Consider the following 14816-nt stretch of genomic DNA (forward strand, 5'->3'; position numbering starts at 1 on the left):
GTGTAGTCATTGACACACACACACACACACACACACATTTACTCAATATGTCCCAAATTTTTAGATTTAGGGACATATTCTCACGTTCGCGCTGAAGCCATTTTTTGCACACTTGCAAGCTTCGGCAATTCTCCTGTCCAGACTTCTGACACACCCACAACGTGTAAACTGGAAATTTGTGCATAACCATCAAAGAGGCGTGTTTTGGTGAAGTCATAGCCCTACTTTCTGGATACAATCAATGGCTCATTCGTTCAAATCATATCAAAAAAGCAAAAAGACAATAAAAAGTTAATTCTTCACAATTTTAAGTTACTTTAGGTTTGTTCCTGCTTGTATTTTGCGTGTGTGTGCGTGCGTGCGTGCGTGCGTGCGTGCGTGTGTGTGTGTGTGTGTGTGTTTTTGTGTGTGTGTGTGTGTGTGTGTGTGTGTGTGTGTGTGTGTGTGTGTGTGTGTGTGTGTGTGATTGGATCGCCTCGGTGGGATCACCACCTTACCTGACCATCTCATGGTCAGATCCAAACTCCTCATGAGCATTCAACCCCGTCATCCAAGGGCAGCTCCCAACAAAAGGCTCAACTGTGCAGCATTGAACAACCCCACCTCCAGAGCCAACCTCCGGCGACTCCTTGCTGAAAACCTTGACAAGATCCCGGAGGAATCAGGTGACTGGCCAGCTCTGCACCAGGCTATCCAGAGCACAGCTTCGGAGGTGCTTGGCCAGTCAAGGAGACGCCACCAGGATTGGTTTGACTGCAACTCAACCGAGATACATACACTTCTGAAAGCAAAGCATGAGGCCCATAAAGCTCTCCTGTCCTGCCCTACATCTCTCACCCGTAAAGCCACCTTTTCTGCAGTTAGAACAGTGACCCAGCGAGCACTCCGTATCATGGAGGACACCTGGTGGGTGCAGAAGGCAAATGAGATCCAAAATCTGGCAGACTGTAACAACACCCAGGGCTTCTACAATGCCATCAAAGCACTGTATGGTCCCAAGAAGCGGGCAATTGCTCCAGTCCGATCAGCTGATGGCTCTGCACTCCTCAAGGACCACCATGAGATCCTTGCCCGTTGGGCAAACCACTTTGAACATCTTCTCAACCATACCAACCCTGTCAACCCACACATTCTGGACAATCTTCCAGACCTGCCAACAATCATGAGCCTCGACGCCCCACCATCCTATTCTGAAACCCAGCAAGCCATTGCGGGCCTAAAGAACAACAAAAGCGCTGGACCCGATGGCATCCCTGCAGAGGTTATCAAACACGGAGGTTATCTCCTCACGCGCCGACTGCACCTCCTGATTCAAAATATCTGGGAACATGGGACCGTCCCGCAGGATTGGAAGGATGCTAACATCGTTGTTATCTATAAGCAGAAAGGGGACAGAGCAGCCTGTGGGAATAGCCGAGGAATCTCTCTCCTCTCCACCGCAGGAAAGATCTTGGCCAAAATCATGCTCAGCAGGCTGGTCGAGCACATCTCAGAAGGTGTGCTTCCAGAAACCCAGTGTGGCTACCGGAGGACTAGATCCATTATTGACATGATCTTTGTTTTAAGACAGCTAATGGAGAAAAGCAGAGAACATCACAAGGATCTGTACATAGCCTTCATCGATCTCAGCAAAGCCTTTGACACCATCAACCGTGAGTTGCTCTGGAAACACCTCTCCAAACTTGGGGTGCCACCCAAGTTTCTCTGCATCCTCCAGCAGCTGCATGATGGGATGCAAGCCAGAGTGCTCATCGGAGGACTCCAGTCAGAGCTCTTCAAGGTGAAAGTCGGGGTGAAGCAGGGCTGTGTCTTGGCTCCAGTGCTTTTTAACATCCTCCTCTCTGCCACCACGTGCCTCTTCCACCGTGGCATGGGACATGAAGACGGTGTCCATATGGAATACCGCCTAGACGGAAGCCTCTTCAACATCAGACGGCTCCAGGCTCACACAAAGACAAAAATCTGTCAGATCTGTGAGCTTCAGTATGCTGATGACTGCACTATACTAGCTCACAGTTCAAACTCTATGCAGCACGCCCTGGACACCATTTCCAATCTGTACCAATCCTTTGGTCTTCAGATCAACATTAAAAAAACTGAGGTCATGTTCCAACTCGCTACCCCAACTTCCACATCCCCTAGCTTTCACATTAATGGCACTCCACTAAACGTAGTGGACCATTTCACCTACCTTGGCTCCACTTTATCTTCAAACTGTTCCCTTGACACTGAAGTCCACACCCGTATTAATAAAGCATCATCATCCTTTGGTCGCCTACGCAGCAGGGTCTTTGAAAACCGAAACCTGAAGACCTGTACCAAGATTGCTGTGTACAACGCAGTGTGTCTCTCCACTCTGCTCTACGGGTCAGAGTCATGGACTCCATATCGCCGGCACATTACTACCTTGGAAGCCTTCCACATCCGCTGCCTGCAAAAGATCCTTGGCCTGTCCTGGGAAGATCGAATTCCCCATACAGACATCCTCAAAAGCACCAATTCCATCTGCATGGAAGCGGCCGTGGCGAAGAAACATCTTCGGTGGATTGGACACACCATTCGCATGCCAGACAACCGCCTGCCCCGCCAGGTCCTCTATGGCCAACTGAGAGGTGCAAAGCGTTCTTCTGGGGGGCAAAAGCGGCGCCTCAAGGACTACAGCAGGGACCTCCTAAAGCGAGCCAACGTCAACCCCACGCAGCTTGAAACACTTGCACTCAACAGACCAACCTGGCAGATCACTTGTGCCACTGCAATCTCTGAAATACACAAAATTAACCAAGCCAGACGAACCGAGAAACGCATTCAACGACACCAGCGGGCAGCTGGTACCCCCCTGGTATCCGGTTTCCCTTGCTCCATCTGTGGTCGAGTCTGCGGCTCAAGAATCGGTCTCTATGCCCACGAGAAGTGGCACCAGCGACAGAGTCGCTGACACCCCCCCCCCCCCCACCCTACCCATCCTCCCCTCCCTTGGAGCAAGTGTCATCATCAGACATGATGGACAGCTAGAAAGAAGTGATTGGTATAAGGGTGCATCTGATTTCATGAAACCATGACTGTGGATGCTTTGATGCAATTTCAACAATTACTTCTACGCCATGTTGTTTGCTTGCCATGCTGTGAAAGTAACGATTTTATTGACAAATAACAGTAACAATTGAATGTTCCTTATTTAAAACACATTATATGCATTCAGATTAATTTTACATGTATTTTTAAAATATCTGTAACACAAATGTGACAGACTGTCAAGATCTCTATGGAATATTGCGTTCATGTGATAATGGCAGCAAAATCATAGCGATGAAAATGTTTCCCAAGGCATAGGAGTGGCCGGAGTGGCTAGTTCATGTCTTAACAAGAAGTCTTGATAACAAACAAGTCACTTGATAATCATTGCCAGCACTCAGGAAGGACAAACATACAAAATCCCAATCCATTCAAGATTTTCCGGATCTGGCTGGTTGAGTGGAAAATGCGGCAAATAAAAAAGGATTCTGCTCATGGGCCACCGCCTGATTGAATGTAGTGCAGCCTTACTGATTAATTTCCCTCAATCTGTGTACAAACAAATCAGAGAAATCTTTGAGTAAACATTGTGTAAAGTGTTTTGCTTTTTGAGTCACACTTACGTTGCTTTGTTTGTGCCTGGTCTGTTCTGAGCTTCTGAAAGAATGAAGTGGCAAGGCTGAGCATATGTGTGATGCTGTTTTGCCGTGTGTTAAACTTGTTTCGGGGCCTCACCTGCGCTTCTTCTCCAGTTTCCATAGAATATCAGCGGGATGACCGCACAAACCAGAAGAGCCAAGCTCACGGATACAATGATGACCACAGTGGTGTCTGTGAACATTACAGAGGTCGGCAAGAATGCAGTTTCAGACAAACCAAAAAAAAAATGTAGTTGGAAGTTATGCAAAACATTCGAAAAGTATCATTACTGTGGCTGGACAAAGTCTGCTTACATGAAGAACCCCCGAAAAAAGATCCATCCATCTAATGTCTGTCCCACGTTTGTGTGTGTGTGTGTGTGTGTGTGTGTGTGTGTGTGTGTGTGTGTGTGTGTGTGTGTGTGTGTGTGTGTGTGTGTGTGTGTGTGTGTGTGTGTGCGTGTGTCTGTGTGTGCGTGCGTGCATGTGCATACAGTATATACACCGTATATAAAATACATATACAGCCCACCATGCTGCCTTTCCTTCGAACAAAATTTGACCAAAAAATAAGTCAAAATAATTTACTATGTGATTTTAAATGGATAAAAATGGATTATTTTATATTTCTATCCTTTACAACAACATTGTTTTCTCTGTGAATATGCCTCTATAGGATGGTACACTCATGGAAAGACGTATCAGTAACCAGCTAAAATTAATTCACCAAAGTTTTATTGCCGCACCCGATCTTATTTTAGTGAACATTTTGACCTTCTTCAGTTACTAGTCAGAGACATGATGCCGTTGAATGACTTGCTCGGGAACTGAAAATAATCTCTCCATTTTTGACCGCTTATTCGATTTAGGTTCATGAGTGAGCTGGAGTCTTTTCCAGTTGAATTAGGGTGAGAGGCAGGGAACACGGTTCCTACATAAACTGACAATTTGCCCTTGCACTCGCACACATGGGCAATTCACATATTTAGGTCACTTATCGTCAGAATCAGAATCATCTTTATTGGCCAAGTATGTAGAACACACAAGGAATTTGTCTCCGGTATAACACGCTGCATTAGTATCATCATAAACAGGGACATGACAAATAGGTATTGTAGAACATTTTGTAATGTAAGTGAACCGTAGTGCGGTGGTACCACCCCATGACAACTGTGAGACAATGTGCAAAGTATCAAGCAGAGCTAAAGTGATCAGTGGTAGAATACAATACTATGACAGTTGTACAGTTGGTGAAGAAAATCATTGTGTAGTCATGCACGTTTGTGGAATGTTTGGTACACCCATGAAAGCAAGGGGGTAATGTCAGTTTGTAATTTTCGTTCATCTTAGTTTTATTTACTCGTTATATTTGATCTCAACATATATTCATAGTTGTACTCTGTTGAGCTGTGGGTTTGAGATCATGTTTTGTTTCATCTCGTTCTACTTTGTACTGTAGTTTATGGCATTCACTGGAGTTATCTGAACCCTGTTTAAAATTGGGAATATTTTTTTATTCAGAAAAGTGAGTTTTCCACTTCAACGCTTCCATCATGTTTGCTGAAATTAACTCTTAAGATTATGTTACTGATGAATATTAAAAACTTAACAGATATTGTGTTATTTCCAAGGTAAGTTACATACTTCAAGTGTGTGAACTTGCACAAAAAAAAAAAAAAACATTATTCCTGACCCATCTGTCCATGATGAGATGTACCGTGTGCTGTTGTTAGAGGAACTTATGATTCGAACCTGATAGTTTGGTTGTCGTTCTCTGGTTGGTCTCCTCCTTGGTGATGGACGTTGTTGATGCTGCTGGCAATCTCACAGTGCTGGATGGAATGTTTTCTGTAAGTGTCTGCAGACTCCCAGAGGGGGGAGATCCAGGAGGGAGTGCTAACACTTTAAGACAACAAATACATGTTTTTATTATGTGGGTTTATTGTCTCACAGGTTTTAAGAAAAAAGCCAATGGGCTTTATTTGACACTCCCATAGAACAAAAGACAAGTCATATCCTCTGGTTAGTATAATTTGAAAGGATCTTGTACTAAGTCATTTGACGACATTCAACTATAGTAACAATGTACAGTAATTTTGATTCACGGATTCTTGGGAAATCAAATCAACAAGTATCTCCATCTGGTTTGAGAAGTTCTCAAAAATGACAAGTAATAGGTGAATAAAGTCTCCCCGCCAGCCACCCGTCATCTTTTTCAAAAAACATTCAGCATGTGCATTAAGTCTCTTGATATTTTTCAAACCACTGAATGCCTCATTTTATGACTACTTACAATAATTTGAGTCAACCCATCAAATGTTTTTATTGTTTTGTTTGGTGCTATGCTTTCGTCTGTTTATTAAATTACACGTAAATGTTACCATTGTGTAAATAAAGCACCCGTTGCCTGCGGATGCTTTCATTTTTGTCAGGTTAGCTCTCATTGATTAAATGGTGGGAGAATCACAACATAGATATAATTTAAGAACATGTCTGTGCATGGTTGTTATAAATGAAAGCTACAACCGCTGCTTTGACCAGCTCTGTGAAACAAGACCAGGGCTGGGCAACTCCAGGCCAAGAGAGCCGCATTCCTGCTTATTATAGAAGTTTCCCTCTTCCAACATACCTGATTCTAATGACCAGGATTGGGTTGTTGGGAGAGTGAAACTTCTAATACAAATAGAACTGCGGCTCTCAAGAATCTGAGTTGCCTGCTACCCCTCACATACATAGCAGCAATTTTTAGTCGTTTTCACTTTTGATCTCACTATGTATGAGCACTCCTCAATGCTGAAGTCAATCTCACTGATGGATCTCATAATTATAATACATTGTTACAATTTATCCCTCCAGAATAGATGCAAATAAATCTGACGGGAAATGACTTAGAAAATCTCTATACATTGAACGATCACACAATATTTGGAATAAAATAACAATAACATAAACAAAACCAATTTATGCCATTTATTGTGACCAAAATGTTCATATGAGACTACGGTAAATTCAGAACTCACCAGAGAGGCAGCAAAACAGGACAACATGAAGAACGTCCATCCTTGAGACGAAGAGGTCTAATGCTTCTCATTTGTCGCCTGCTTAAGTAATACAGTACCATGTAACATGAGTGCCCTACAGAAAAGCTACAAAGAATTCATTGTGTTTTGTATTCGGTGGAGTTGAAGACAAAGAATATCCAGTCGGATCAGTCAGATTGCCGATTCCTCTTCCTCTTCCCTTATCTGATGCTCAGTCTGCCCACGACGACCTTCCAGCCTCAACATGAATGTCTGCAAGTGTTGTTTCTGCAGAGGGATGTTTATCTTGGTGCCTGACCAACACAAAATGCTGGGAGGCCTGAAACGGAAATCTGCTGACTGTGTCACGGGTATCAGTAGTTATTCTTGGTAAATAAAGTTAAATACATGTTCCTTGTGACTATCCAAACAAAGTTACTCTCAGATTTATTGTATCATGCTTATACAACAAGCAACAGCTTGTATTGGTTCAGTTCCCACCTGTCATCGGCTGCCAGCAGTTCAAATTGTTGACTATAGTTTGAATTTAGAGCACAGTGACAGTCGAGAACAGGACCTGGGACTGGAAACCCCTTAAATGTTCTGTCTGTGAACCAGGGGCGATTCTAGGTTTGTGGGGTATGTGAGGGTTGGGATCGGTGATGGCACTTAGCAGGAAACGTGTGCGACAAGTCTATGGGTAAGCTTGTGAGTACAGTAAACCAAATCCACTGGGTTTTGATGAGTCACAACAAAGGAGTATATACAGTGCTGTGAAATAGTATTTGCCCCCTTGCTGATTTCTGTGTTCTTTGCCTATTTATCACATAGAAAGGTTTCATCTAAATGCCAATTTAATTTATTAAGGCACAAGAAGAAAAAAAAAAATCCAAAACTACCTGTCCCTGACAAGCGAGCGACAACACAAGATTTGGCCTTGAGTGATTGAGCAGTGTTTTTGTATTTTGAAAATGACTGGCGGGGACTTATTCACATTACCTAATGCTCAGTTCAGTAACCTCAACAATTATTAAATGTACAAATTGTAAATTGTAATGTACAAAATGTGTTCAAATGATGTATTTAGGATAAATTACTTGCCTCACGTTTTAGTGCACATCAACCATGCACCCATTCATTTCCCGATCCGTTTTATCCTCACAAGGTTCGCGGGGTGTGCTGGAGCCTATCCCAGCTGTCTTCGGGCAGTAGCCGGGGGCCACCCTGAAGTGGTTGCCAGTCAATTGCAGGGCACACATAGACACAACCATCCACTCACACCAAGGGACAATGTAGAGTGTTCCATTAACCTGCCATGTATGTTTTTGTAATGTGGGAGGAAACCGCAGTACCCGGAGAAAACCCATGCAGGCACGGGAAGAACATGCACACTTCAAACAGGAAGGCCGGAGCCGGAATTGAACCCTGCACCTCTGCACTGTGAGGCAGACGTGCGAACCAGTCGATCACCAGGCCGTCCATTTTAGTGCATACCGAAACAGAAAAAGCACAACTCTGGTTGGAGTTCACAGTCAGTGAGTCAATGTCATTCAGTCACTATTACTCAACATAAGAGGGAAATACGTTACCGGTACATAAAAATTCAAATTCCTTTTAAAAAACATGTGCAAAATATTTATGGAATTGTCATATTATAAGTAATATATACTGATTTTAAGAACAACTTCTTAATGTAGCCATCTTGAATAAGAAAGCCATCTGATGAATCGAGTGTTTTTAGTTTAAGTAGAAGTTGCAGTTGTTGTCATTTTCCTAGATGCTCGTTTTAACCAACTGACTGACTTCAGTTTGTCCTGTGGGTTCGGTCATTCATGATTATGAGACAAACGTGTAGATATTTGCTTACCTTTTAAAGTATCCTGTTTGAGGCGGCGCATGTGTATTCCTGACTGCACTGCAATGGCTGAAAGGTCTCACATCTGAGTCCAAGATATCATCATACAGCTCACTTGCCAAGTCGACAGATCAGTAAACACAGTATAAGCAATCAAATCCTCTCACTTTTTATTGCTGTTAACACAATGCCGTAGCTCCAGTCCCCTTATACACAAATATTTCAGCAAAATAGAATCTCATTCATAAAATGTAACATTCAAAAGATAGGCTTTTTTTTTTTTTTTTTTTTTACAATCTAGCCTATAATATCTTACATTTTCCAATGAGGCATTTACAATATGGGTCACTAGGTATTATGTCCCATATCTATGGTGTGACAACAGTACACAACATTATCTGCCATGTGGTGCTATACAAAAAATAAAACTGAATTGGCAGCTTAAGGAGGGGGCAGGGTGGGTCGGTGTGTGGGGGTGTGGGGCTTGAGTCCACTTTAGCGTGTTTATGACCGAGGTAAAACCTGGGCGATGGTGTCCCTGGCGCTTTGACTGAGCCTCTCAGGGAACTTGACCTCATATTCCACAATGAGGTCGCCTCGACGATCAGGGCGCTTGGGATACGGTAGCCCCTCACCGCTGATGCGTCTCTTCATCCCGGGCTGCACCACATCCGTTGATGTCACTGTGACGACTCGGCCTTCCAGTGTCGGTGCGTTGACCGTGCAGCCACATAAGGCCTGAAGGCAGAAGGAACATCCAAGTGAGTTCCACATCAAGAAAAAAACATTCCTCATTTGGGTATTTCCAGCACATTGAAAATGTATACAATATTGATTCTGAACTTACATCTCTGAGTGAAATCCTGGCTGTGTAAACAATGTCAGAGTTGTCACGCTTGAACAAAGCATGCGGTTTGTCCTTTAACACAAAGACCACATCAGCTGGAATGTTTGTTGGGGTTTCATCCCCCTCCTTGGGAAATGTGATTTTCGTGCCTTCCTTCCAACCCTTCTTTATCTGCACCTCCAGGATTTTCTCCTCTCTTCTCAGCGTTCGCCCGTCAGGATTCACCCTTTTGCGAGAAATCTTCATTTTCTTTGTGCAACCAGACAGCACTTCTTCCAAGGTCACCCGCAGCTCATGCACCAAAGGGGGGTCTTGTTGTTTCTTCACAACACTACTGTGACCGCCAAACCCTCCCAAACCAGAGCTGAAGGAGCGGGGGAAGCCGCCGCCACCCATTCCAAAGCGGGCAAACGCATCATCAGTGTCCATATCCTCATCCATGCCGCCATTGCGGCCGCCAAAGAATTGCTCAAAAGGATTTCGTCCTCCGAAAAACTCTGAAAAGATGACGTGTGGGTCACCCTGAAAGGTGTAGCTGAAGTTGCCTGGACCACCGCCACCACCACCTGAGGGACCGCCTCCTTTCAGACCTGATTGAGAGGGGGGGAGAACACAGATATGAATGGTAAAATTAATGTACCGATGAAAAAGTCTGTTGTTTTTTGTGCTACCCAATGATGCATGTTTTTTCTCAAATATATTATTGTCTGGTGTAATTCTCACGTCATCATCATCAATCTGGTGCCTGCAAACATACTGATCCAGACATCTAGGTCACAAGTACAGGTAAATAAAAATAATTTAATACTGGAAAAATATCTAATTTTCCATACTAAAAATAGCAATGAATGGCCTGTTGTATTCCAGAATTGCACTACATGGTGACAATAAACTATAATCTGAAGAAAGCATGAGTCTGATGACACATATTTGTGTGATGTCCCTCAGCATGAAAATCGTAAGGTTTTTGCAAAAGAACAACTGGAAGGTATATCCTGGAGGTCTGAATGTCCTCTCAAACTTAACAGTGGCATTCTTAACAGTGTCATGCTTCAAAAATAAATGGTGGCACCAAAAGCATTAGCCAGATCAAAGTATAAGAAATGGAAAAACAAGTAGTAGTATTACATTATTGCCGGTAGCAACATTCTTTAGCATGCATAAGTTAATGCACCAAGAGTATTTACTGTTCCAGGTCTCTTTGGGGGGGGGGGGGGGGGGGATAAATAAATAAATACCGGCCACACAAAAAAAAGACTACTTCGGAGTTGACTGAAAAACGCAATGCTTTGTCAACTTCTGCTACAAGTACAAAAATTAAGGACTTGGTATTTGCCATTTTCTGATTCACTTGTCCTCAATTGTAAGATACTTTTCATCCTCTTGTTGTCTGTTTATGAGCGAGGAAATTACATCACATTTTATTGTCACATGTGCTGCATGTGACAATAAAGTTGTACTATACTTGATACTTGACTTGACTTGATCTTCTAGGCCACTCCTCTCGGCTGACGTACAAGGAGCCGGACCAGTCATTTCCAGTTTGGCTGTGTGTAGAATTATTTTGTATAATGTCCTATGTGTTGTGTTGTGTTGTGTTATTTTGACTTCAAAATGGCGCCGCGAGAGTGGCTGCCTTTCCAGCAGCTCCTATATTTTGTTGTTCTACTTCTTCCTTTGCTAACTTTGCTGCTGTGAATTGGGAATTTCTCCATTGCGAGACTAATAAAGGTTTTCTTATCTTTTTTTTTTCTTATAATTTTCTCTTCGGACACTTATTAATCTTCCTGTTGTGTTGCTGTCAAAAGGTAGATATGCTCCACTTGAATGAGAGCCCAGCTAAACCTCTGTAAAGTATACTCACTCATCCAAACCCTTAATTGCGGCCTTTCACGATAACGTGGTTAGCTTTGCAAATAGCAGCTTGCTGCTGCAGCGTCTCGATGCAGGTGACATAAGCAGCCCAGCAAAGCTTTATGGGACGGTCTCCGTAGGGAAAAAAACTTGTTCTCAGTTGTTGTTGTTTTATTACATTCTATGCTGATGAGGCTCAAAATGCAAACTGCTAAGGTTGTGTAGTTTAAGGAGTACCCGGCATGCCTTGGGGGACTTTTTGTTGTTGTTGTAAATAGTTAATAATAATTATGGGTTTGTTGTTGTTAATGTATTCTTTCCCAAAGTACTGTAGTAGTAGTCATTATTGCATTCACTCACCTGGTTATTTATTAATTTTCATTAGCCATTAGATTTAATTATGCCCCGTACGTTTGTAATGTAGGATGACTGTACAGTAGAGTAGTGTACTGCATATGATTCACTTCCCTACAACCATACTGTAGTTGTTTAGTCTGCCACCTGGTGGCAGCTGTACGGCATAAGATTCAAAGTTTACGCCTAACGTTCTTGTAACAGGCACTTTCCTCCATATGACAAATGACGATAGATGCAATAGTAGACAAGTGAAAGGACGGAATGATTTCTATCGTGTTCACGATAGAAATTGTCATATTGCCCAGCTGTAAGGAAAGCTGTGACTCAATTTATGTTGAGTGTTTATGAAAGTTGCTTGTTGCTTTGATGAAAAATAGTCACTAGAAGGGTCGGGATAGTTGCTAAGTGATTTGGCAAAATTGATATTTTAGTAAATTACCTCTCTATTGGCAGGCATGTTGTTCGTGCTTTGAACTGTGCAAATTGATGATTACAAAAACATCAAAAAAGCTGTCTTGATAAATTAACACAATTAAGTTGAACCCCCCCCCCCCCCCCCCCTGAACCCTGTAATAGAGATTTGCCTCTGATTGAGTCAGTTAAAACTCAAAGAGCAGATTAAAAGAGCGAAGGTTAAAATTCAGGTGGGACATTGGATGTTTTGTATGCTTCCTGCCTGACCACAGGACACCATTAAGCAAGGCAACAAGACTTACTTCAAATAAAATAACAACATAAATAAAATCACGCGTTAAAAGTGTATATGATGGATAAGATAAATTATGTAATATTTAAAATTGGAAGAAAGTTTGACTCATTCCACAGGGACCTTGCTGTGTATGTCATTACCATGGTAACAATACGTGGGCCAGCGAACACGTTTCTCCAGTCATACAAAACAAAAGGAACGGGTACAGTAAAAATCTATTATAATTACTGTGCTGACGTATTCTACTATGTATATTTATGGCCCACATTCACGTCTAATCTAGAGGACTCGACTTGCCATCCCAAGTATTAAACAGTGTGACGCTTGATTTAAATTTGGAAGACACGTCACTTCCATGTTATTTGTATCCATCTTTTAATTCGTACAAGTCTGACAACACAACTAAGGACTAGCAGCGGAGTCGCTGCTTTAAGAGGTTTGCTTTTATATCCCGGCCCAGACAACAAAGTTCGACGACTAAACTTAAATCGAGTGAGCTCTATTAGGAACGCGTTCCATTAGGCACACTACCAAACGACGTCTGTGTGTTGCTACCATCAAAAGTGGCCCACCAAAAAAAATTACTGGGTCGCTATTTCAAATAAACAAAATGAAAAGCTTACCCTCTTCCCCAAAGCGGTCGTAAATATCCTTTTTCTTTGGGTCGCTCAGAACATCGTAAGCTTCGGCGATTTCCTTAAATTTCTCCTCGGCTCCCGGCGACTTGTTCTTGTCTGGGTGGTAACGCAGAGCTTGCTTACGATAAGCTTTCTTGATGTCGTCCTCAGAGGCGTCTTTTTTAATTCCCAAAATGTCGTAGTAGTCTTTCCCCATTCTGCCCGCCCAACCGGCAGCCAGTCAGTCGTTTGAATGCAAAACTGTCGGAAGAGCCTTGAGTCCTCGTTCAATGCCGGGTTTCAAATCTGCGACACACCCGAGACAGTGTGACTATAAACCGTATGGAAACTTCCAGAGATTTCCAAAACAAGCCAGTACAATCTCCGCTGTGCAGAATCCAGCAACTGAAATAAACCACGCCCCACACACGTCAACAGTGATGCCTTCATGTACAGTAAAGCTCCATCCCTTTTTAGTCTGTCCATAAAACAAACTATTTTTAAAGTAGCATGTGGTAGTTCTTATTGCACAGCCAACATAAAACATTATGAGTTGAAAATGCGACATAAAGACAAATGCGCAACACTCTAGAGCGGTTGTTCTTTCTCAACCAAACGTCAGTAAGTGCTGACTTGAACATTTGTTTGAGTAAGGTGTGGCCCAGATTTTTGCACACTAGTGAGGTATGTAAATAGTTGTTACTCAAGTAATGAAGCAAGACAGTCCGGTCACTTCTCGATCTTTTTTTTTTTTTGCGAGGGATAAAACAAACAAACGTTAAATGAAGAAAAACAAATTATTTTTTTCCTTCAGGATCTGTGTCCCGGGCTTCAGGTTGAGCGCTCTACGCTCTTTTCACGGTTGATGAAAAAATGGACAGTGTAACGCAAGATGCCTTTGATGATGATGGCAATTTAATGGTAGCTGTCGTTTAATACATAAAGCAACATATTGTAAATCATCTTTTACGGGCATCATTTTTGTTCCTGTATTGTTATCACATTGGATTATCGAGGGTACCTGATGTTGTGACCAGAGCTAGCTCAGGGTATATAAAAAACTAAGCACCTGTGAAAGGCCCCACAACCACTCAGGGGACCCCTGTGAAGTTAACAGTGAAGAGAGCCTTGAGTACTGTATTTAGCAAGACGATAGTAACAAATACAAGATACATGTTTAGAATACGGTATAGGTTTAGATATTTTCCCTCATCATTACATCAGTATTAGCTTGACATTGTATTTTTTTTTTGTATCTGTATTTTAAAGTTGTACCTGTTTTTCTTTTAATAATCACACTAAGTGATTTTATTTGTTGTTACACTTCCATCCATCCATCCATTTTCCGAACCGCTTGATCCTCACGAGGGTCGCGGGGGGTGCTGGAGCCTATCCCAGCTGTCTTCGGGCAGTAGGCGGGGGACACCCTGAATCGGCTGCCAGCCAATTGCAGGGCACACAGAGACGAACAACCATCCACGCTCACATTCACACCTAGGGACAATTTTAGAGTGTTCAATCAGCCTGCCATGCATGTTTTTGGAATGTGGGAGGAAATACCCGGAGAAAACCCACGCAGGCCGGGGGAGAACATGCAAACTCCACACAGGGATGCCGGAGCTGGAATTGAACCCGGTACCTCTGCACTGTGAAGTCGACGTGCTAACCACTGGACTACCAGGCCGCCGTTGTTACACTTTAATGTTGTTATTGAACTACAAATGACTTCTTCACATTTATTTTGCAGTGGTACATCAGAAATAAAGTAAGGCCAGTAATAATATTCACTACGCCACTTAGTTCTTTATCACTTGAAGATGTACTGTATAATTCAACTGTCTCGCTGTTCTTATCTCTGAATGTGTTACCTTCACAGATTAATAAACATATCAGCAGTCATTCCTTCA

General features: G+C 42.7%; 2 protein-coding genes across 2 annotated transcripts; both read right to left on the reverse strand.

Annotated features, from left to right (window-relative positions):
* Positions 1-3116: 3116 nt before the first annotated feature.
* On the reverse strand, positions 3117-6923 carry LOC147200445 (uncharacterized). The gene is made up of 5 exons (XM_086120169.1): positions 6671-6923; positions 5403-5552; positions 3748-3843; positions 3636-3669; positions 3117-3561 (listed from the first exon to the last, which is right to left on the reverse strand). The coding sequence occupies exons 1-5, from the start codon at positions 6708-6710 to the stop codon at positions 3540-3542; spliced, it is 342 nt and encodes a 113-aa protein (XP_085976295.1). The 5' UTR covers positions 6711-6923; the 3' UTR covers positions 3117-3539.
* A 1755-nt stretch (positions 6924-8678) lies between these two features.
* Positions 8679-13318, reverse strand: dnajb1b (DnaJ heat shock protein family (Hsp40) member B1b). Its single transcript, XM_086120758.1, has 3 exons — positions 12916-13318; positions 9373-9962; positions 8679-9263 (listed from the first exon to the last, which is right to left on the reverse strand). Exons 1-3 carry the CDS (start codon positions 13124-13126, stop codon positions 9030-9032), a joined length of 1035 nt encoding a protein of 344 aa, XP_085976884.1. The 5' UTR covers positions 13127-13318; the 3' UTR covers positions 8679-9029.
* Positions 13319-14816: the final 1498 nt, after the last annotated feature.

Source organism: Hippocampus guttulatus, chromosome 9, assembly GCF_054856545.1.
Source record: "Hippocampus guttulatus isolate MCC_2025c chromosome 9, RoL_Hgut_1.0, whole genome shotgun sequence".
In the NCBI taxonomy this organism is placed as follows: domain Eukaryota; kingdom Metazoa; phylum Chordata; class Actinopteri; order Syngnathiformes; family Syngnathidae; genus Hippocampus; species Hippocampus guttulatus.